Raw genomic sequence first — 23,597 nt, 5'->3', positions numbered from 1 at the left:
TTGTCATTCATCGGGGACCATTTCTGGATCTCGGGGAGTCTCAGGCCGCACTCTGAAGGTCCCTTTTCAGCAGGGAGACGTTTCATTTCAGACAACTGAGAATTAGATAACGTCGTCAAGATAATTCATCATCCCAGGCACAGGCTGCTCGCCTGTCCTTATAAATATCTAATTACCTTTTAATGTTCTCTGGATCCCCGAGGAGGCAGAGGGAGGGGTGGCTGCCCTAGATTGGGAGGCAATTAGCCTGTTTGGAAATTGGTCTGACCCAAATCTGGTAGAGGCAGCAAGATGGAGTTGGGCTCTCCCATTAACCAGCTGAGTTCCTGCAACTTGCTCCCCATCCAAGCTGAGCCCACAAAAAATGACTCACTGGAAAGCCTGGGAGGGTTATTTGCTCTTGACCTTTGGCTGCTGATGCAGGATCGCAGGAGCCAGCTGGGACAGACAGAAATCCTCACTGTGAACACGAGCGAGGGACCAGGGACAAAATAATACCGGCTATAGGTGAGGCTCAGGGAAACACTCCGGAGTGGGTGAAGACCCAAAGGCTCCAGGTCTGGGCTGTCAGCTCCAGCCCTGGGAAGCTGGGTTGGTAACGCCAGCCCTCCCTCTGCCACATCACCGAAAGGATGACTTCCCAGCAGTGCGTCAAGGTTTAAAGCTTATGAAGTGCACAGAGACGACTCTCTAATGAACAAGGCTGTCAGGAAAGTCTAAAAATCTCTCTGGCCTTTCTTCATTCAGTAAAAGCCATGGAAAATCTTGAAATCTAAGACTAGCCAAAGCGCTGTCCCTTTGTTCCTCAGAAAGCTTCTCGTTAAAAATAACCCTCTGTTCCTCAGAGAGCTGCTCTCAGAAATAACCACTTTGATTTTGTGCACATGTGTGTTCAGATTTCCTATAAAACCAATTAATTGCCCAGCTCCCTCATGTGCCAAGGCTTCAGGCTGTGGTCAGTGCTCCGGAGCTACGGCTATGCTGCCTGTGCTCAATAAAAGCATTGCTGCTGATGTCCTCATAAACTGGAATATAACTTGGAAAACATTCAACTGAGACATTTATCATTTCCTGGTGTCCAACGAGGCTCAGCACAAAGGGAAAGCGTTCAGCCTCCTGGACACCTGGGCCTTCCAGGTCTGACTTTCAGCATATTCCAAATACTAAAAATAATGCAAACCCACCCTGTCAGAAACGGGCCAGCGTCACCTCCCTGCTCACTGCAGTGGCAAAGGAGAGGTTTGAGCTTTGTCTATTCCAGCCAGATTTGGTATAAAGTTTAGGATTTTTTTATATGCACAGAGACTGCTACATCCTTGGTGGCGTACTTTGTGATACGGTATTTTTCTCTCCCAAACAGTAGCACAAATCACTCTTGGAGCGCTATGTGAAATCTTCAAGCATTTCTGCAGCTGTTTTTCCAAATCTTAATTTTCAGATGTTCCACTTTCACCTATTCTTGTTTATTTTGGTGTTCATATTTATTTTTCCTAATAATGAATGTTGTTCTAGAGAGGCGTAGCAGCATATTTACCATAATTGCTGCTCACCTAGCTGGATTTTAACACAGAAAGTAGGGCTGCATAAGGCATCCCCAATTCTGAGCCCATCACTCTGCCTCTTGCAAATTTGGCTTGCAGGCTTGATGACCTTTATTTTGTGTTTGTCTCTTCCCCGCCACCCAAATGCTAGAGCCCAAGGAAGGTACCTGTTCTGGTAACATTAAAAATGAGAGTTCTGGGGTGACAGAAGCAGCCCAGACGATCAGCCTCAGAGGCACTAAGATTTGCCACTCTGCTTTGCTCTCAATTCTTAGTTCTAACCATATCCCGATCTTGTAACTATTTAATTATTACTTTAATCTAACCATTGTTTTGCTTAATGAGTGAGAGATCCAGGCATTTCACCCCCAACACCACCCAGACACCTTGGAACTGTAGATAAAAACTCATCTGGACTTCTGGCATTGATTACATTTGTGAAAATCAATGCCTGACAGTTGTAGTCCGCAACCTTGGCAGAGAAAAGGGGACAGCAGCGGAGAGCAACGGGGTGCAGACTCTGGGTGGAATCAGAAAGGATGATTAGTGTAATTTGGCTTGATTGTGAAAGAGCATCCCATGAGAAAAGGCATACATGTGAGTGTTAATAATATAGATTTTATTTGTTAAATAAATAGAAATTATTTACCATATGCTACCTATTAATCTCAAAATGTAAAGCTGTTAAACCTTAATATATTCACTACCATCTATCAGAACACAATTAATATACTACTTTCTTATTAATTCCCCGTTAACTCATGATTATTTTACTGGCTGGTCAGCAGAGTTATTTCCAGCTGAGACTGGCTCAGCACAGCCGTTGCTGACCCAACTGAGAGAAGATTTCCAGCTTACACAAGCTTCTCCTTTGTGAATATAACTATTCTAGAAGGAAAATGGCACCTACACTGATTTGGAGGGAATACAACCCTCAAAAGGCAGCTTTTCTCTTATTTCAAAGTATTAAACGCAGGCTACAGTCCCTCTCTCCCGTGTGACACCAGGGACCATCAGGCTCCAGCCCGCACGTGCCTCCCTTGCAGCAGCACATCCCCGCTGCCGGGGCTGAGGGCTGGGTAATTGGCCGAGGCTCGGACACAAGGAGCAGCCGACAGCTGCTCCGAACCCCCTGAGCCAATTAGTGGAGCCCCTCTCCCGTCTCACCCTCATCTCCACATGCAAGAGCAGCCGGAACATGAGACGAACCCCAGGAGCTACAGGTAAAGGGCTGCTTCCCCCGAGCCCAGGAGAGCTGAGCTGGCCGTTCCCTGCTGGAAGTTACTCTTGCATAAAACATCACACTTACTGGAGTCACTTAATTTAACTAGTGACCATGCTGTGTACTGTAGGGAAGGAAACAGATTGCTGGCTGGCATGGCAGTTTTAAGACAGTTATTAATTCAATTACAAAGCATGGAAGGATCCTGGGGCTACCTAAGCATCTCTGAGCTTATCACTGCAGAGGCAGAGGGGGACTGCGCTGGGAGCATGCTGCCTTGAGGTGGCTCTGTCCCCACTCAGGGTGCCAGGGAGAAAACAGACTTGCTGACGATCCTTATCCCACTAGCTGCTTCTGCAGTGAGGAGATTTCCAGGCAGCTTCTGCTTTGTTCTTATTTATTTGCGCTGCCATTTCCATTAAGCTTGCATGGAAGGGGGTCTGCTAGGGTTTGCCATTTCTCTGAGACACAGCATCACTCACTGCGGACAGCTGGCACTTTCCAGTGAAACATCACCACCACACCAAAGCGTGGCCCAGGCACGGCACAGGAGAAGCCAGGCAGGTTCTTACGTGCCTCTTGGACCTACGCCTGAGCCATGCTCATGACAGCAAGAGGAGAATCAAACCCACGTCTGAACACAAAGGAAGCTTCAAGCTCATCCCATTAGCTGAATCGCAGAACCGATACCTGCAGCGCTGGTTTGCACACCAGCAAGCAGCAGGTTTGAGTCGTCAAGAGCCAATGATGTTGCAGACGGAGGGGTGGAGGGGATCTGCCAGGTGTGCGCAGGGAGGCGGTGGCAGAGCTGCGAAGATCCAGGTTCTCCTCTCTCCTCCCTTGTCCCGGAGAGGACTTCAGAAGAACCAACCAGCTGAAGTTTGTACAGACAAAGGAGGAACCAGCACGTCCTCACTGCCAGGGACAAGGGGGGCATCCAGGGGTTCCCAGCTCCAGTCTCGTCTGTGCACAGTTTTCCAAGAGGCGTGTGTCAGTTGTCCTTCATCTGCACGTCTTTAAGCGTGTCTGGTCCCTCTGGCACAGCTGAGACGGTGCGAGATGCTCAGTGGGAAATGCACGTTATCTGCCCAAAGCCATGGTTGGGGCTGGGCTGCGGTGACAGATGGGTTGTGATTTTCACGTTGCTCCTTCTTTTATTCTAGGTGCAGTTCTGACGCTGCCGGGGACACCCTACAAAACTAAAAATGAGAATTTTTAGAAAAAGCTAAGTTGAGCTGAGCAGGTTTTCCCTCTCTTGCAGTTTGGTGCCGAGCACAGAGCAGCACAAGGAACTACGGGCCAGTGTTCGAAGAGCAGCCTGTCCACACCCTCTTCCCCGAAGGCTCAGCAGAAGAGAAAGTCACGCTGGCTTGCCGAGCAAGAGCCAGTCCCCCTGCGACCTACAGGTGAGCTCACCTGCTCTCACTCTGTACCAGGACTGGGACACAACCATCAAGAATTTTGCTTTCTGTTCTCCACTTATACATAAGAAAATCACTAACGTGGGAATTGGCCTCCTTGTCCACACAAGATGTGCCATCCCTCCCAGGTCACAGAGCAGATACAAATCTAACTCAAATCCCAACGCGCCACAGCTGGAAAAACCAACAAGCAGAGCCTCCTGCGAGGCACCACGAGTGCTGCAATGAGTATTTACCCCTCTCACTCTTTACGCTTGCTCTTGGCAGGTGGAAGATGAATGGCACAGAGATAAAGATGGAGCCAGATTCCCGTTACAGGCTGGTTGCAGGCGACCTAGTGATAAGCAACCCAGTGAAAGCCAAGGATGCTGGCTCCTACCAATGCGTGGCCTCTAATTCCAGGGGCACGGTGGTCAGCAGGGAAGCCTCCCTCCGCTTTGGCTGTAAGTTTGTGTCCACAAGGTAAATGAAATGCAGCCACAGTTCTGTTGGGGGTAAACTCAGCCCCTCTGCTCGCACCAATAAAGGTTGGAGAGAAGCTCTCCTGTGCACGGTACCCAACATCATCACCACTTGGAGAAATCCCCTGGCGCTTTCCATTAACATGGAGGTGCCGTAGAAATTTGATGCGCGACAGAAAGTCAGTAATATTTTTGGATCTCCCTCTGTACAACCACTGAAAAGATCAGTCTGTGGAGGAGGAGATAAAAGACAGGAATTCCTCCCGCTGTTTTTTTGTCCATGGACAGGTTTCACTTTGCATGTTTAGTTTTGCAGGAATTCTCCGCAGAAGAGCGAGACCCTGTGAAGATTACAGAAGGCTGGGGAGTGATGTTCGCCTGCAGCCCTCCTCCCCACTACCCAGGTAAGGGTTTGCATTTCAGCATCGCCACCAGCGGGGATTAGCAGCACTGCCGGTGCCGGGTGGAGAGATGCAACAGAGCAAGGGATGTGAATCACTCCTTGCTTTTCTTTGGGAATTTTAGGGAAGCAAATTTGGTTTTAATTCAGGTTCTGTAAAGCAACAAAACAGAAGACTTAGCATGTGAGGAAAACATCCAAGGACCAACTTCAGCTTAGGGTGGTCTAGAAGACAGCCTGCTTGGTTTAGTCCCAGCTCAGAGGACAGAGGCAACTTGTGCAGTTTGTTCCTTTTTCTTTTCCCCACAGGCTTATCCTATCGATGGCTCCTCAATGAATTTCCCAATTTCATCCCAGCCGATGGAAGGCGTTTCGTCTCTCAGACCACAGGAAACCTTTACATTGCCAAGACAGAAGCTTCCGACCTGGGGAACTATTCATGCTTTGCCACCAGCCACATCGACTTCATCACCAAGAGTGTTTTCAGCAAGTTCTCCCGGCTCAGCCTCTCTGCAGAGGGTCAGTGCTCTTGGATTATCACGAGGGGACTGGGCAAAATGCAAAATTAACAAGCCACCACAAAGCACTCGGGCTCCTCAGGACTCCAGTAGTGCTCACATCACCCACCAGCCTTTCAAGGGAGCTGAAGAGCTTACAAAAATATTAATTGGCTGGAACCTGGGGGAAGCAGTCCTCTCTCCAGGCTTTGCTGCTTGTGTAGCTACGAAACATGGGGTTTCTCTGTTTGCTTGTGAAAGAGAAATGGCAGAAGGTGCAGCCTGTGCAGGCTCACATATCTCTGAAACTAGTCTCCTCTGCCTTTGGTGACCTTGCAGAGGTGCAGCTAAAGATATTTCTTGGGCAGGGTGAAGGGACTTAAGCAGGTAGGAAATTCAGGAGAAATAGACCTGAGGTGTTGTAAAGAGGTTTTTAAGAGACTTTAGTAAGAGCTGTTTTAAGAGGAAAATGAGACTTAGCCTCTGCCACCTGTAAATTATCCAAACGCACGAAAATTGTGCAAAGTAGCGTAACCTTGAGGGTACCTCTGCCCTTTTAAGACCTCGCGCGTGCCATTTTAAAGTCATCCAGAACTCCTCAGCAGTGCTTTCCTTTTAACAGATGCCAGGCAGTACGCACCCAGCATAAAAGCCAGGTTTCCTGCAGACACCTACGCTCTGGCTGGGCAGATGGTGACTTTGGAGTGTTTTGCCTTTGGAAAGTGAGTGCCGCATCTGCGTCGCGCAGGCTTGGGACGGGGAGGGCACCGCAGAACCTGCAACTTCCACAGCCCCTCTCTTGGACGGGTCTACTGTAGACCAGAGATGGAGGGGGAAGAAGAGGAGGGAGGACTTGGCCAAAGCCATCTGTTCTGCTGGCCAAGGCCCAGCTGGGATGGGACCTGGGTGGCTAAATGGGGACTGAGTTATACTACACTGTAATGCAGCATGGGGTACCCAAGAGTAAAAAATTATTTACTTTTACATAGCCCTGTTCCTCGAATAAAGTGGAGGAAGCTGGACGGCTCACAGTCCTCCAAGTGGATCGGCAGCGAGCCCCTCTTGCAGATCCAGGATGTTGGCTTTGAGGATGAAGGCACTTATGAGTGTGAGGCTGAAAACATCAAAGGGAGAGACACCTACCAGGGCCGCATCATCATTCAAGGTAACGCATTTAAACACATGCCTTGCCAGAGCACAGCAAGATGCCCCAGGCAACAGACTGAGCCTTTGGGAGTGAAACCACCACCTCTGATCCTGCCTCGTATCAGCCCCAATTAAACCTATTGCAAAACCATAACAAAGACCCGCAGAGATCACTGGTATCTTTCCTCAGTGGATACATTTAGGCTATGGCAAGTAGAGAGAGACCTCCTAACTTGCTCTAAAATAATTCTAGCAAAAATGACATAACCAGGGAAGGAAGTGTAGTGGTAAAAATCAAACTTGGCTCTCAACCAAGGTCCTCTCCAAGCCTGGGGTTCTTCCACAAGAGTTAATGCTTGGAGCTATTAATCAGATCTAGTCAAGTTCCAAAACTTAACCTGTTTATCTTAGTCTGAATCCAGTCTTTCCTGAAGTTCAGGAATGACTACATTTACTCTTAAGAAGGGAAACCATAATGTTCTTCCTCAGATCTGGATTCTGCCGTAATTTTGTGCAGTCCACATGTACAGCTGCAGCCAGACCCATAGAGGACTCGGCCGTGCATCGCTGCACAAAAGGCAAAGGCTGTTACTATGGTGAACCATGCTGTGATAAATAAATCTGCCAGCAGAGATGACACAATGAGCATCCTTCTGCCTGCCTGGCACAACAAACCTCTCATCTGATCTTCTTGGCTCTGCCACCTCTCTTGCTCCTTTCCAGCTCAGCCAGAGTGGCTGAAGGTGATCACAGACACGGAAGCCGACATCGGGTCTGACCTGCGCTGGAGCTGCGCGGCTGCTGGCAAACCCAGGCCCGCAGTCCGATGGCTTCGGGACGGGCAGCCGCTGACCTCCCAGGTACCAACAGGTCTGACAGCGAGAGCAGCTCAGCCAGCGCACACACCACAACTTGCAGTACTGAACCTGCTACTCCAGACTTAGAGCCTCTCCTGCCTCGCTGCAAATGCATCTCAACCCCGTTTTATCACCCTGCATCCCTATTCCATGTGCCCCCATGAGGCTGCAAAGCAATGCCACAGTCCTTACCGACAGCAAGTTCCTTCTCCCGTCACTGCCATCCCAGCCATTGCTTCATGCAACTACAGGAACTCGCAGCCAGTTATCAGGGCAGATAAATAGCACCTTGTACCTGTCTTTGTATGACCTGCACGTTGCTGCTCAGGCACTCAGAAGTCTCAGCAAACAGAGCACAGTGACGTGGGGTAGTGACTGGACACACAGAAAAAACAGCCTGCGTTTTCTCCCATGGAAAACCACGCTGGCTTCATACTGGCATAAGAGTCTGTAATGAAACTCAACCCTGAACACACGAGGCTTGAGTTCCATTTTTGTTTTTCTCATCTAATGGGTTCATCCTCTTGTTTGCACAGAACCGCATCGAAGTGAGCGGTGGAGAGCTGAGATTTTCCAAGCTAGTCCTGGAGGACTCTGGCATGTATCAGTGTGTGGCTGAGAACAAGCATGGCACAGTATATGCAAGTGCTGAATTAACAGTGCAAGGTAATTTCTCATTTCCCAGTGCTCTGGGTTTCAATGGGACACTGAAGAATTTTAGCACTCTTCCTAATATCCTATGCTTGCAATCTCAGAGTAAGATAAGAGCAGACAAAAACTGCTTCACTCACCATTGAAATACAGTTGCTGGTTCAACAAGACACTCTACAGCCCTTTAAAATTTAAATCTTGTGTAAATTCAGTAACGCTGAAAGAGAACAAGGACATCTGTTTTGCTACAGAAAGTGTACAGGACAGGCAGCAGCAGCACTACAAGCTTCCTTCCACTCCACAGCCTTCCTCTTTTTTGGAGGAAAGAGGTCAAAGAGAAGAGTTCAGTATTCAGTCACCCTGCTTTGATGGATGGTGACTGGAACTGGACTGATGCCAAACCCATTCCACATTAGTCTAAAAGCTTATCTCCTCATGGTCAGTAGATGCCAGAGATAAATTTAAGGCCCTAAGCATCAACTGTTCAACATTAACACACTGCAATGCATGAGGGCAACAGATAAAACCCGATTCTATCTCTGCAGTTCCAGGAGGAGTTTTAGGCAAGCTGGATGTCCGCATTGGTGACTTTGGTCAGGATATTGAAGAGAACATCCTCTACATTTTCAAAAGCAGCTGTTCTTGTGTCTCTCAAAGACCTTGCACTTGTTAGGGTCATATCACCATCGCTAAGTACGACACGTGTCGCATAACACCTGCCTTGGCAGGCGTTAGAAACCGCCCGGCAGCAGAGGAATCACTCCATCTCGCTCACCAGATATTGCCATGCTTCTGTTACCAAGTCATCTAACAACAAATCAATACCTAGTTACACGGCAGTTAAAATGCTCACACAGCAGGGTTCCGTAATCATTCCTTAATCTTCTTTTTTTCCCCTGTAGCCTTAGCACCAGATTTTAGACTAAACCCAGTGAAGCGACTGATACCTGCAGCCCGAAGCGGGAAGGTCATCATCCCGTGCCAACCAAGAGCAGCACCAAAAGCCACTGTACTCTGGACCAAAGGGACTGAACTTCTGATCAACAGTAGCAGGTAGCAGCACTGAGTCAGCTTCTACCTAGAAACCATAGCTAAAATCACTTTTTTTTTTCCTTGCCAGAAGACTGGACTTGATGACCCAAGTGCGCTGCTACATCCCCGAACATAAGCACTTTGTTATTCCTCTAGTTTCTTCTTTAGAAAACTCCTACGTAATATTTTGCAGTCCTGTCTTTATCACCAGTTTCTCTAAAATCAGCGAGTGCTGGAAATTGTCAGGTCTACAGAGTGAAGTGACATTTTAACCTTCCTCTTTTATGGTTCTTCTTCCTTTCAGGGTGACTATTACCACAGATGGCACCTTGATCCTCCAGAATATCAGCAAATCTGATGAGGGAAAGTACACCTGCTTTGCTGAGAATTTCATGGGCAAAGCCAACAGCACTGGAATCCTCTCTGTTCGAGGTAGAGATGTTTGCCTTGATTTGGGGTCAATCGTGCAAGAAACGTTTAAGAATGCCATGATGTGGTATTTCTCCTCTCCTCATACTCCCAAAAAACAATGCAGTACTCAGGGAATAGGACACATTTCAGCCTGTGGAGCAGCAAACCTTCTGCCTGACCCACCAAATCATACCTGCCAACAACTGGTCCTTGAGAAAAGCATTTCCATCTTCTAACCACTGTAATCCCTCATCTTCCTCCTGTAAAACTACAGCTGTTAGAGAGGGATGACGACAAGCTGGAAAGTGTTAGTTGGTTTGGATGCTCTGCAGATTAATATACATCTGGTACGTGGACATCTGCAGCTAACAGCCCTCCCTGCTCTTTCTCTGCAGATGCCACCAAAATCACATTGGCACCATCTAGTGCCGATATCAACGTGGGTGAAAACCTGACTCTGCAATGTCACGCGTCCCATGATCCAACTATGGACCTAACCTTCACCTGGTCACTAGATGATTTCCCCATTGACTTTGACAAGTCCGAGGGGCACTACCGGCGAGCCAGTGTGGTGAGTAGAAAGGGCAATTACGTACCATCAAAAAGGACAGACGACTAATAACGGCTTCTTCGTCTGCATGTCGAGTGCTGGATTGTGATCAGGCGTGAATGCTCTCCCCACTGTCTTCTCTCTTCTCCACGCAGAAGGAAGCTATTGGGGACCTCAGCATCTTCAACACCCAGCTGAAGCACTCGGGGCGGTACACGTGTACAGCCCAGACAGTTGTGGACAGTGCTTCGGAGTCAGCCACGCTGACTGTCAGAGGTAATTTCTCTGTCGTAAAGTCCCCTGCTCCTTACAAGCCCGAAGTAATGGCATGGTCCTTGCAAAGGATCAGCTCGCTCTTCCCTTGCAACCACCTCACCATCTAATCTTTGAAGCAGATGGGACAGGCTTATGAACTTTTCTGGAGGCCAAAACTGGAGGTGAGGCTTCCTGGCCTCCAGAAAAGAAAGCCCTGATTTTAATTCATGACTTTCACAGAATAAAGAGCAATAAGCCTCCAAATCTTTCATCGTAGTAACATGTCTGTCTGCCTCCCCATCATCCCAGGACCTCCAGGCCCCCCTGGGGGCGTGGTGGTGAGAGACATCAGTGACACCACCATCCAGCTGAGCTGGAGCCGCGGCTTTGATAACCACAGTCCTATCGCCAGGTACATCATCGAGGCGCGGACCCTGCTCTCCAGCAAGTGGAAGCAAATGCGTACCAGTAAGTGTCTTGATGGCAGCAGCGGTGGCATGGCCCATGCTGGCTGCAGGGCACCAGCCCGCTGACAAGTTCTTGCTCTGTGCTCGTACGCTGGCTGCCACTCGCTCTATTTGTTCTCCTCTCATGTTATTGGATTATATAGATCCTGTAAATATTGAAGGCAACGCAGAGACAGCCCAGGTGGTGAACCTCATTCCTTGGATGGATTACGAGTTTCGGGTCTTAGCGAGTAACATTCTTGGAGTTGGGGAGCCAAGTTTACCCTCCAGCAAAATCCGTACCAAAGAAGCAGGTACGTGCAGATACACTCGGAGGTGGAAAGGGGAATCAGAGGTACCTGTCCTGTCCCTACACGCTGGAGGGGGAAGGCTGGCTGGCAGCATCCCTTGGGCCCAAACAATTAGTCGTCTCTTTGAGTGCTCCTTGAGGTGATGCCATCACAAAATTTTCTGCCTTTTGCCCATTTACATGTCAAAGACAAAGCAGTGCTAGAGCTGGCAGCTAACTTCACCAGCACTAGATACAATATATTAAACCATCATAAATCCTGCCTTTGAATTCTGTACCTTCTGGGCAGTAATGCTTAGAAAGGGGAAAGAGCCCTATTATATCACAGAGCACATTTCTGCAAAGACAAGGTAAATTTCCCAGCAAATGGCTGTGAACGTTCATTCTATCTTCTGCTGCTTGAAAGTGCAAACAGAAGGGATGTAAGAACAGCAGAATACACCAAATGCATATTAAGTCCTTTCCAATAAAAGCTCTCCTCCATATCCCTGCTTTTGAGCTTGATTCTTGTCCCCTCGGAAACACGCTGCCTCCAAATAAGCTCGTCAGGCACTAGCTGGTGTTCTAGACCTGATTTCCACAAATATCTGAAATACACTGAAAATATAGAGACAAGCACTTTCATACGAGCTATCAAAGCCTGGCTACTCCCAGATCGTACGGTGTCTGTGCTCATCTTCGTCGCTATTGTTTCCTTAACTCAACCTGTGCTGTCTGCTTTTGTGTGGGGACCCGACAGCACCTACTGTGGCACCATCTGGGCTCAGCGGAGGCGGAGGGGCTCCCAACGAGCTGATCATCAACTGGACGGTAAGCCGGCAGCACGGCACCAGCCGTGGATGCTGGGAGAGGGCCAGGGGGAGGAGCACGTGCCATTTCTTTGGGGAAATAAGTGCTGCAATTACAATTTTGATATGGGGTTGAGCCAAACGCTGTGCTTAGTTCAAAGTCTCGCTCGTTTGAACTGACCAAGGCTCCTCTCTCTTTCTGCCCCCCACACAGCCAACGCTGCGGGACTATCAGAACGGAGATGGCTTTGGCTACATCTTGTCGTTTCGCAAGAAAGGCACCCAGGGGTGGTTGACAGCAAGGGTGCCGCACGCAGAATCGCTGCACTACGTCTACCGTAACGAGAGCATCGGTCCCTACACGCCCTTCGAAGTGAAGATCAAAGCGTACAACAGGAAAGGAGAGGGGCCAGAGAGCCTCACCGCCATCGTGTACTCTGCAGAAGAAGGTAAGAAGGGGGACTGTGGCGACTCTGAATTCACCGTGCTTTGTCCAACCAACCAACATGTCCTCAACCAGCTCCCTGCAGAGCTCTGTCTGTCTGGGACCTCAGCGATAGGTTTCTTTTACTCGGAGAGCAGCTGACTAATTTCAGCACAACATTTATCTTCTCCTTCAAAGACACAGAGAGCTGTTTCCCTAAGCCCAGCCGTGACTGTACACCCAGGGCTTCAGAGCAGACGCAGATCCTCAGAGCACACAGCTGTGGCCCTGCTTGTCCCACTAAGTCCCTAAATCCCTTCCCCTCGCTTTGCTCCGTACACATAATACCAGCTGCCTGGTAACGTGCTGCAGTAGAGCCCTTCGTTTCAGTACGGTGATTGCGCTGCCCAGAGTGAGGAAAAGGATTTTATTCCCTTTTGTTGTCTTTTTCAGAACCGAAAGTGGCTCCTTTCAGAGTCATGGCCAAGGCTGTTCTGTCCTCAGAAATGGATGTGTCCTGGGAGCCCGTTGAGCAGGGAGACATGACTGGAGTGCTTTTGGGCTACGAGGTATGAGCCTGCGATGGGAATGAGAGACACTGAAACTGAGATCGGAGAGCCCAGCAAAGAAAATTCCCCCAGGCTAAGTGAGGTGAAAGGAAACAGCATTTTGTTTCCAAAGATGGAGAATAATTAATGGGTAGCACAAGGCTCTAAAGGGGCCAGTACTACTGCTGACACGAGAGATCAGTAAGAGAGAAACACTTTTTTTTCCCCGTTTGCCTTTCCGCGCAGGCTGTAACCTTATTTCTGGGCACGTACTAAGCAAAATGCATAGAAACAAATACCAAAGGGTGTCCAGCGCCGGCTGTGGATGGACTGAGTCTACCATTTGCAAATGCCTCTATCTTTACTAAACCCATCATACCCTTTTCTATTCAGATCCGCTACTGGAAGGACGGTGATAAAGAGGAGGCAGCTGACAGAGTGAGAACAGCAGGGCTGGTCACATCAGCTCACGTAACAGGCCTAAACCCCAACACGAAATACCACGTGTCAGTCAGAGCTTACAACCGGGCTGGAACCGGCCCCCCCAGTCCCTCTACCAATGTCACGACAACAAAGCCACGTGAGTGAGCCCTGACCACCTTCGCTTTGCACATTGTCCTCCCATGCTTCCTCCGGAGGATCCCCAATGATCAGCTAACCGATTAGCTTTTATATCTTGGCGCTCTAATGCCATTTTAAGTAGTCCATAAAACAGTTCCCTGAATTTCCTCAGATCAGTCTTGTCGTCTGTGCATCGCTTATCTGAGACCTGTGCTCAGCGTAATGTCTGCTGGGACACTGCCCTTCAACCCAACCCCAGCAGTGCCATCAGTCCTGTCGAGCAGTCGTTGTGTGTAACCAGCACAACCTTCTCATCGGTCCCTGACTTACCAAATCTCTGTCTCGTTTTATATCTCTTAGCACCAAAGAGGCCGCCTGGCAACATCTCCTGGACTTTTTCTGGGTCTACAGTCAGCATCAAGTGGGACCCAGTGGTGGCGAAGGCAGATGAGTCTGCAGTTACGGGGTACAAGGTACAGGCAGCATATAGGTTGCCTTCTCTTATAGGTGATCCTAAGGAAGTCACAGCGAACAGAAACTCAAACTTGCCTCTTCCAACAGATGCTTTACAGGCAGGACTCCCACTCTGCCCCCACACTATACCTGGCCAGCAAGAGCCGGATCGACATCCCCGTCCCTGAAGACTTCACTCACGCCTTTGTACAGATCAGGGTGACAGGCCCTGGGGGAGATGGAATCCCAGCAGAAGTTCACATCCTCCGAAACAGTGGTATGTACGCTCCTCCCCCTGCACACACAAACGCTCATTTTCAGGGTGCTTCACAGACCACTGGATAACAAGCTCAGAGAGAGGAGTTAATTTGCAGGACACTTGCCTGTCATTCCCTACTGCTGTTCTTTGATAAGTAATGACTTGGTCACACCTCCTCCCCTTCCTGGCCATAGCATCGTATAACAACAATAAATGCTATTATGTTTTAGAACCCCACTCTCCCTCGCAGGAACATCCTACCCCAGTGTTTTAGTCTCTGGAATTGGTCTGTGGCTCCCTTGCACTGTTCACTCAAAGGATCTTCTGAGGTTTTCCCCTCCAGCCCTCCATCAGCTAACCTCTCCCCAGACCCTGAGCAACCTCTCAGTCTAGTCTGAGCCCAGCTTTATTATTTGCAGCTAAAGCCCTCAAGGCCCCACGCAAACCCAACTCACATTCACTAAGAGTGAAAGCCTGACTTTGTTTGTGGGGCCCTGACCCCACTCCAGCAGCTTCCCTTGATTCAGGGTGGAAGTACTCAGGGCCCATCTCCAAATTCTTGTTTCAAATACAAGCGGTCCTGAGAGGTTCAGCAGAGATAAATACGATACGAGCACGCAGAGCCCCAGAATTAACATTTTACCGACTCTTTCCTCAAGACATCAGGTTGCGTCTGTGCAACGAGACGGTTGCTCCTTCCCCGTTCCCTTTCTTTCAGGGACAAGTATGATGGTGGAAGACTCCGTGACGAGGCCAGTGCCACACGTTGTCATTGTCACAACTAACTCTCTAGTAATGGTGGCCCTGATCAGCTACCTGGAGCTCTGACGACGGCCAGCGCGGCAGAGGACTCCCGGACACACTTCCTCCCAAGCCAGTGGAGAATACTGAATACTTGGCTGCTGCAACTTCAAGTTTGTCCCAGAGCAGCATTTCAGAGAAAGGATTTGACAACATTGTTTTGAGGGAGGAAGAAAGAAACAGCTTTTTTTTGTTGTTGTTTTGGAAGAATATAAGCTTTCATACAAGACATGGGTCTTTAACTGATTAAAATTTTTTTAAAGAAACGAGTAAAACAAAGAAGAATTCTTCATGAATTCTGACAGCCAACTGCCCCACACACTGTATCCAGTAGGTTTTCTGCCTTATGAAGCCATGTACTAAAATAACCAGACTGCTAAACTTTTTTTTTTTTTTTTTAATATGTACAGCGAATTTTGGGGGGTAGCGGGAGGATGAGGACTGAGGATTTCAGAGTGATCAGCACGTTCCATATCAATCCCATCCACAGCCATCTCTAACAAATTGTGGGACAGGAATTCCCCCCCCCCCGCCCCCTCCCTAATATGAGCCAAATTCTGCAGCAACCAGCCCAAGGAGATAAAGCCACAGGAGAGATTGATCTCTGCCCCAGCCTGAAGATGGGTGATCACAGAGCTGAAATTGTGAAAAGCTTTTTTACAACACTGGTGTTAACTTGCAACCCCAGCCTATTGTTTGTATCAACTCTCATGCCGTGAGGTGCAATGTTCAATGGTTCAATGTTATCCATATCCCACACGCTTTTGGGGTGTTTTTGTTATATTGTTTGCTGCTTTCCTTTCTGTTTGGGGAGGAGAAGGGGTAAGCGAAAAGGAGATACTTTTCTAGCATCCACTAATTTGGGGAGGCAGTTCTGCCTAATAACAGAGATGTCAATATATCCAATTTCAATAGAGAGAGGGTCTTAAAGGAGGAAGAAAAAGGACTATTACATAATTTAACCAAGAATTAGAGACTCAAGGAAGCCATCAGTGGGGTGACAAGGAAAATCTGGACTCTGTCAGATTCATCACCCTACACAAACGGCTCCATCCAGCCAAAATACCATTCTCACCTTGGGACTGCAAGATTGAGATCCAACCAGTAAGTCAGTCCGGTTTTCAGGTCCAAGGCTCGTACAGCTACTGTAAACGGGAGGGCTGGTACCCCAGGGATGCTGACGCGCACCATTAACTAAAATGGTTGGGAATAGATGTTGCATATTAAAATCTCTCTGTCTCCTGGTAAAGCACTTGACCAAAGTTGACTAGAAGCTGATTTACGTTGCTTGCAGGTTAGATCCCAAGGGCGCTTTTAGGGACCTTTGCCTGCCTGTACCTGCCTCCTTCCCAGCGGACAATACTGCTGGCCTGAGCAATCTCAGTTCCAGAGTTACCTGACGAAGGGCTACGCTTGCAGGACTGTGCAACGGCAAGGGATTGACAGACAGTTTCTACACTACTTGCCAAGTTCTTGCCTTTGCTAATCATTTTAAAACTCTGTGTCCTAGGCCTTAGTGAGCATTTGAGAGATTACATGCATAAATGCCCGGCCCCCCAGAGTTATGCCTATTGCATATATCCATAGGATCCCATCCCAATTCTTTTAGCATCTGGCCTACCCTGGAAGCAAGAAGGTAAACGCAAGAAAGAGAAAGGCTCCTATGCGTTTAGCAAACAAGATAAATGCTTTAAGAAACAAGCAAAAAAACCCCAACCCCACAAAAACAAAACCCAAACTTAAAGAGTCTAAATATTTAGAGCACAGCTGCAGGAAAAAGAAAGGGTGCTTCACTGTTTCCATTACAAATAACACCTGGGTAAAGTGGAAAGATGATGACAACAGCTCCCACCGGCACACAGAAGGCTGAGGCAGGCAGCAACGGCAGGTATCCAGCACCCCAGACCTCCTCCAGGTCCCTCTCCATGAATTACCCCCTCGTTCCCTCTAGTAGGTTGCAACACTTCTTTCAGAAGGACAACAGCTAAATATAAACTATATTTTTGTATGATTTACGTTCTTGAAGATTTTAAAATATTTTTATTGATGTTTGGAAGCTTTGTTTGGCAAAATATTTTATGTTGTTAGTTCAGCATTTTTGTTATCACCTCCATCCTGCTGGGCCTTCAACCCTTCTCCCACAAAAGACGGAATGAAAGGAAAATTAGGAATTCAGTGTTAGCTCAAAAGCAAAGAAAATTAGGGCTTGGGCAACAGTTACCTGATGGAAATGCAGAACTATGATGACTATATTTAGGAGGCATAAACTAACCGGACCTGTGGAGCTCCAGAGCGCTGCTGGATGATGTCCTGCATGAAGCATGGGCCCGATTCAGGAGAGGAGCAAACAAGATCAGCAAGGTTACACGACATGCCCAAAGAGCCTTCACCGAACGGACTCAGCTAATTCCCTCCCAGAGGTGCACACCAGATACCTCCAAAGAACGTGCTTTGATGGACCACGTGTTGGTTGAGCTCTCACAAGCAAGCGAAGTGAAGCAAGGAACTCCTGCTTCCCATCCAAGGGCTGAGGTTCAGCATCACTCTAGGACTGACCAGCTGGCTACGCAATGTCTGTTACAGAAACTTGCTCTCAAGGGATGCTTCCAAATGTGTCTGGCAACACTAGTGGCTCTGTTTTATTGAACTTCACAGCGTTGGAAAGCAAGATGCTTTATAGCATGGTGAAAACAGTATCTCAATGTTGCAATGCCTCTAGTTTTTAAATAGCAGCCACCTGCAACACTTCCCTGGGAAGGTTAATACATTTTCTTAAACTAGATCGCAGGCACATTTTATATAAGAAGTGAAAAACTACATGAGTTGGATTTCAAATGTTCCAGTTAGCACTGCTCTGCATTGCAGATGGGCTGAATATATTCTAATTTGTAAAACTGATGGGACAGTATTTTCTAAAGCCTTCAAGTGACAAGTACATCCCCTTGAAAGTTAAATGTCTTCAATTTGAATTCAAGCTACGCCTCAATTTTGAAAAGTCATCAGCACATACAGTTTCATCAGTATGCATTTTTAATCAAAACAGTGCTGTGCTTTTTGCAATGTTTTAAGGATTAAACATAGAAGCAAAGAGGTATGACCTAGTGATAACCACAACGGCCTTACGACCACTTGCTCTAATCCCAGCTCTGACACTGACTCCATCTATGGCTCCAAACAATTATTTCACCACTCCCTGCCTCAGTTTCCCTTCCTGAAAAGCGAGGCACGAGCAGGCCACTGTGTATTCGCAAGTTCTTTGCGGTTTGAAAGTAACGTGCGTATTCAAGCTGATCAGTCACTGTCTGAGCTCCTGGAGGCAAACCTGTCCTGGTATCTGTGCTGCCTCTTCTACCTAGTCCTCGCCTAACTCGGCCAGCCACAGCCCAGCCGACATACATCAGCGTTTCCTGAGTATTAGCTAAAAGAAACTCTGAAAAAACGCACGTGGTAAACAGGCAGCCTCTCCCCCACAGATTTTTTGTAATTCTGGGGGTATTTGTTGATACTCCAAAGCTGCAGAGCAGAAAAGATAGTGGCACGTTAGGAAACACGACAGGTAAGCACAGGGAAACACCTTGGGTGAAGGACACTGGGGAGGGAGGGGGACAGAAAAGATTTTTCCACTTGCAACACCAGTACATGAGAAAGGCCAAGTTCTGGCCCAGACATTACAGGCTAAACCCCACTCCAGACAAGCTCAGTTTTTATACAGAGACAGAAGCCACGTTAAGACAAAGACTGCCTGCCTTAGGCAGTCCGTTCAGCCATTTTATTTATCAGGGGGTTAGGTGACCCACGAAAAAGGATTTGCATGTACAAATGCAGCATTTGTACCTCGTTCGACTTTATCTAGGCTACAAAAATACTACGTATAAAGCCTAGCCAGAGCCATGAACAGAAGAAAAAGATGTGGAAGAAGCCTACTGTAAAGCCAGTTAGAGCTTCCTAAAATGCAGCACAGGGGTTAAAGGGAAAGGTGTTCAGAGCTGGGGGAGAAAACTTAGATTTCAACATCTTAACAGAGTTTACTGGCTTTACACTGTTGCATTAGGTTGCAAATCAATTTCCTGTCTCATTAAGAATCCCCTACATTTAATTGCTCTGAGCATTTGCTTTAGAGATTAACTTACAGGGATGAGTTAGGCGCAGTGGGTTTTGTTCTCAGCACTCTAATGGCTCGCTAACGAAAGTAATCTAATTTCACAGGGTCCAATTTACTTGTCAGTAGTAAAAACCAACCCGACAAGGGTGCTGTAAGGAGAATGCAACAAGGGTGAAATGTTTTGAGACTCCCAAATGAGAGGAGCTTTACAGTTCTGATTTATTCATATTTAACGTAAAATAATCGTCTACCTGATACTATTGAACTTCCAGACCAAAGATTGCGCTTCTGGTTTTAGGTGGTCTGGGCTAAACTCGGCATGCAGCTACGTAAGTTTGAATAGGGAACTGCCCACGTGTGCAGCAGGACAGATGAAGTCGCGTGCCCTGAACGGGAAATGCTCTCGTATTTTTGCCCAAGGAATCAGTTGGATAACGCAGGCATCACATTCAGCTAATGCCTGGGGGGGTCTACATCCCATCTGCTCTAAACCTGCAAAGCTATCCCCCAGCCGCAGAAACCCTCTGCTGTGAATATTTTAATCCAGCTTCAACACACACAAACTGGGCAGTTTTTCTTCTTGGTAACTTTGTTGTACGCTATTTTTTTAAGAAATCCAAACAGGAAACATTGTAATCATACTGTACTTACTGTAATTATGGTTATTTATTGGCTACAGTAGCACACAGTTCATAAATAAAGGTCTTCGGAGACTTTAGACAACTACTAGAGTCTGGGGTACTTCTGTCCAGCCTTAAATGCAATTAGTACCTTGCTTGCTCAGGGGTCCCACAGGCCAGGACTGTATTTGTCCTGAACGCACGTCCTAATGCAAACAAGGAGCCCAGTGAGATCCCATCTGCACGGAGCCGGACCCCTCAGCAAAAGCTAAGTCAATTAAGATATAGTAACCTCAAATTCTATCCCATGACAGCGATAACTAACCAAAAGAGGAGAGACTACCCATGGAGCAAGGAATTGCTGGTGTTGAGGGTCTGGTTAGAGATGTTAATATAATGTGCTCCCTCTGGCTGGTATTCCAGCTGGGAAGTAATGCTAAAAAACTCAAAGTCAACAATTTCATAAACCTTATTAGCAGAAAGGGTAACCGATTGTTGGAATAGCTTGCCAAAAAGCTTCGACATCAATCACAGCCTTTAAACCAAGCCTGGAAGTCTTCCAGGAAAGATATCCACTAGATCAGCCACAAGCTAGCAGGCTTGCAAAAGTTCACTTACATTACAGAAAATAATTTCCTTCATTGCAGGAAGCGCTGCATGAAATCACCTCATCTATGTTATGTCAGATTAATTCATCACAATCATTCCTTCTGGCCTTAAAAAAAAAAAAAAAAAAAATCTACTGGCTTCCTTCTACCTTTGGGAAGGATGTCAAGAGATCAGCTAGAGGAACTGTGCGTGGAACAGGCCTGAGGGTCTCGCTGGAGATAAGCTGAAGCCAGACACAGTCATGCTGGAGAGCGGACAGATGAGAAATTGGGCTCAGCAGTACCAGGTCGTGGGGAGTCTCACCCCAACTCTTTCCCTCACCCCATCCTGGATGCATTCACTTTCACGGAGCCCCTAAAAGAAACACCGTGCTTGACCATGGGGCGCACAGGGGGACTCGGGCACCGGCTGCAGCAAGATGTGCTCCCAGTCCCCCCTCTGCACCCCTAAGGACAGAGGGATGGAGGGAGGGAAGCAGCCACTCCTCCTCCTCTTCCCAGAAGCTGCAGCCGCCCGCAGCTTGGGGTGACAAGTGGATCTGGTTGCCATATAACACTGCCCAGCCCTCGGCCTCCGTCTGCCGATGGCAAAGCCGACCCGACAAAGGGCCCCAAGAGGTTGGGCTCAGCTGTGCTCAGACCCCGGGCAGGTTCCTGCCCCTCTGCCCTGTGCTCTGTAGAGCGAGGCCACTCATCACCAGGGCCCTAATTAGCTCAGGGATTTACGCTGCAGTGGGGCTTGGTAAACGTGAGGGCAGCATCATTAAAGAAACCAGCAGGGAGCGGCCAAGACCGAGATGAATCCCTCCCCAGCTCACCCCCAGCAAGGGCACTCCGGGTTTCTCAGGAGCCGTCGTTGGATGTCACTGCACATGATATAAATCAAGGAGAAAAATGTATCGTCACGGGTCCTACTGGAAACGCAAGCACAGCCCTGCAGAGAGAGCACGCCGGCAAGCCATGCACGGACACTGGATGAAGGATGCTGTGAAGCATCGCTTGTGCCCACCAGTCCCAGACCACTATAACCCCACGAGAGCTCAGCTGCATTTAAGAACAAAACCCACAGCTTATCTAGGGGTTTCTGTGTGTTTTCAGCAAAGGCTCCTACAGAGGTTTCAGGCATTAAGGATAAGCGCTATGAGTACAGCCCTTGCAGCGATCTTTTGGCAGGCCTGGTCCCAAGAGAGGTATTTTTCTACACGTAAATATCACAGGGAAATAGATAACTTTCTGTGCAACCTAAAGCATTCCCGCATAAAGTTCAAATTTGTATGAGTTGGTTGGGGTTTTTCCCGGAGGGGGAAGGCGGCTGAATTGGTTTACTGCTCCTTTGTTTAAAGCCACAGAAAAAAGATAGTTCAAGCAAATCCCTTAAAATTGCTATCAAAACACTCCAAAAATTAAAAGGAATCTACCCCAGAACTAATGGCTTGTGACCCACCTCAGAAAACATCCTCCTCATTACTTCCCCACAGGCATTTTAAAGGATTTCTTATTTCTAGGTCATAAATTGTTCAGGCTCACGTTTGCTGCCTACACAGCACCGAGTCCCCAGCCTGGACGCTCGCAGAGAGGTTTTGTTAATCGTTTTCTACACAACTGTCACTTCACTTGCAAATCCCAAATGGGCAAGCAAAGGCTTTACACTGATCCAGCCCTCCTCTTGCAAAACAGATGTCAAGAGACAAAATAAAAGTAGACCCTCCTTGGAAATGAAAAAGCAACAAGAAGAAACAGGCGGTTTCCACAAAGAGCACCCAAGTTTAGGCAAACCAGCCTGGGATTGGTGACGGGGGTTAATGAAAGACCCCTCCGTCCCGGAAAAATAAACAAGAGCAGTTTTTTTTAAGTGTAAGGGACACAGAAAGGCAAGGGACGGATGAATGGTGGTTGGAATGAACTCGGAAGCCTGGGGCAGACAGGCAGAGAGAAGTCAGACTTGGCTTGTAACATCAGCAGAGCCTGCTTTGTTCCTGGGAAACTGATAAGGAAAGCTCCAAGAAAGAGGAGCTGCTTGAAAATGATCTTTCTTCTCTCCTTTTGGGACCAAATCAAGGTACAAGTAAATTACCTCTGTAAGTAAATCTTTAAAGCCAACAGGTTCTTACCACTCTGAAGATGCTTCATATCCAGTGTTTTCATAAAATTCCTACTAAAAAAAAAAAGTATTTGATCTTTTTACTTCTGTGGACAACAGGGGGCAAAATAAAGCAACGCTTATACTGTCAGGGACAACAGAGGGTCAGCATCTTAAAAGCTTTGTGCAAACCTGTGCTACAGTTGGGTTTGTTTAATCATATCCTCCTATTATTTCCTTCTGTCTTATCATTTTGGGGAGTTACTAGCTACCATGAAAGCCAAAATTTCAAAAGAACTCAGCATGTAATATTTGAAAACTCATAAAACCATATTTCACTGCCTAAAAAGAATTTTTCCTTTACTGACACTCAGTTGCTCTTCAATAATATTGATTTATTGACCTTCACCAAAGCCAAAGACAAAAATTTTGCTAAAGAAGAAGAAACTTCAAAACAGTCAAAGCAAATAGCAGAGTTATTTTACATGCTGCTAAATAATTCTGGTCTAAAGGTTCTGATTGAATTAAATCATGGCATCAAATTAACAGTCATCAGAACTAAGCACAGAAAAACCCACCTCCCTCATTATGGTCTACATTTGACTCAGCATACACTAATTTAAAAACACTCGTGCTTAGGATTAGTGAATTTGATTCAGCCTAAGATGACGCATGAATTAAACCTGCAGTATTCAGTATGCTTTAGCTAAACACACTGCTTTGAACACAAGTTCCACAGGTCTAAGCCAGCATCACTAGAGGTAGGCAACAAATGAAGATATTTATGCAGTATTCTGGGGCAGAAAGAACTGCCCAAAAGCTGGAGTTTCCTGGAAAAAATGCAGGGAAGAACGCACGCAAAACATTGATAGCTATGCAGTGTATCTGTGCTGGGAGAAAGCCAGCAAAAGGAAGGGGGAGAGTAGAACGCGATACCGAAAAAATGAGCCAAAGGGAGGGGAAAAGCAGCAGCGAGTGGGAAAAGGGGGAACAAGAGCACAATATCCCGGCGGATCGCTGCAGGCGACTGCAGGAACAAGTAAAAGAATTAACACAGATCCACGTGCAGAGGATGGAAGAGGCAGACAGCCCCATCTCGGTGCAAAAGCAGCATATGGGGTTTGTTTTCCTCTTTGCTGCCATTCAAGTTCCA

The 23,597-nt window shown here is 47.5% G+C and overlaps 2 protein-coding genes across 3 annotated transcripts in view; one reads left to right on the top strand and one right to left on the bottom strand.

The window, feature by feature from the left end:
* CNTN2 (contactin 2) overlaps positions 1-19,859 on the top strand; it is a 33,205-nt gene extending 13,346 nt beyond the window's left edge. For both annotated transcript variants that reach the window (XM_054803568.1, XM_054803567.1), the window contains exons 3-23: positions 4,025-4,169; positions 4,452-4,627; positions 4,954-5,049; positions 5,355-5,564; positions 6,165-6,264; positions 6,532-6,707; positions 7,412-7,548; positions 8,082-8,211; positions 9,099-9,249; positions 9,533-9,660; positions 10,035-10,210; positions 10,345-10,465; positions 10,754-10,912; positions 11,055-11,204; positions 11,940-12,010; positions 12,203-12,437; positions 12,866-12,981; positions 13,354-13,540; positions 13,882-13,994; positions 14,083-14,251; positions 14,952-19,859. In XM_054803568.1, coding sequence (XP_054659543.1) covers positions 4,025-4,169; positions 4,452-4,627; positions 4,954-5,049; positions 5,355-5,564; positions 6,165-6,264; positions 6,532-6,707; positions 7,412-7,548; positions 8,082-8,211; positions 9,099-9,249; positions 9,533-9,660; positions 10,035-10,210; positions 10,345-10,465; positions 10,754-10,912; positions 11,055-11,204; positions 11,940-12,010; positions 12,203-12,437; positions 12,866-12,981; positions 13,354-13,540; positions 13,882-13,994; positions 14,083-14,251; positions 14,952-15,061 — 3,056 coding nt within the window. In that variant the 3' untranslated portion in view covers positions 15,062-19,859. The remainder of the gene's footprint in view (positions 1-4,024; positions 4,170-4,451; positions 4,628-4,953; positions 5,050-5,354; positions 5,565-6,164; positions 6,265-6,531; positions 6,708-7,411; positions 7,549-8,081; positions 8,212-9,098; positions 9,250-9,532; positions 9,661-10,034; positions 10,211-10,344; positions 10,466-10,753; positions 10,913-11,054; positions 11,205-11,939; positions 12,011-12,202; positions 12,438-12,865; positions 12,982-13,353; positions 13,541-13,881; positions 13,995-14,082; positions 14,252-14,951) is intronic.
* RBBP5 (RB binding protein 5, histone lysine methyltransferase complex subunit) overlaps positions 2,203-23,597 on the bottom strand; it is a 39,898-nt gene continuing 18,503 nt past the window's right edge. Inside the window, exon 14 of the mRNA XM_054803575.1 lies at positions 2,203-3,962. Coding sequence (XP_054659550.1) covers positions 3,955-3,962 — 8 coding nt within the window. The 3' untranslated portion in view covers positions 2,203-3,954. The remainder of the gene's footprint in view (positions 3,963-23,597) is intronic.

This window comes from Grus americana, chromosome 25 (assembly GCF_028858705.1).
Source record: "Grus americana isolate bGruAme1 chromosome 25, bGruAme1.mat, whole genome shotgun sequence".
Taxonomy (NCBI): Eukaryota; Metazoa; Chordata; class Aves; order Gruiformes; family Gruidae; genus Grus; species Grus americana.
Note: the sequence above shows the minus strand (reverse complement) of the source record. Positions and strands in the feature narration are given on the sequence as shown.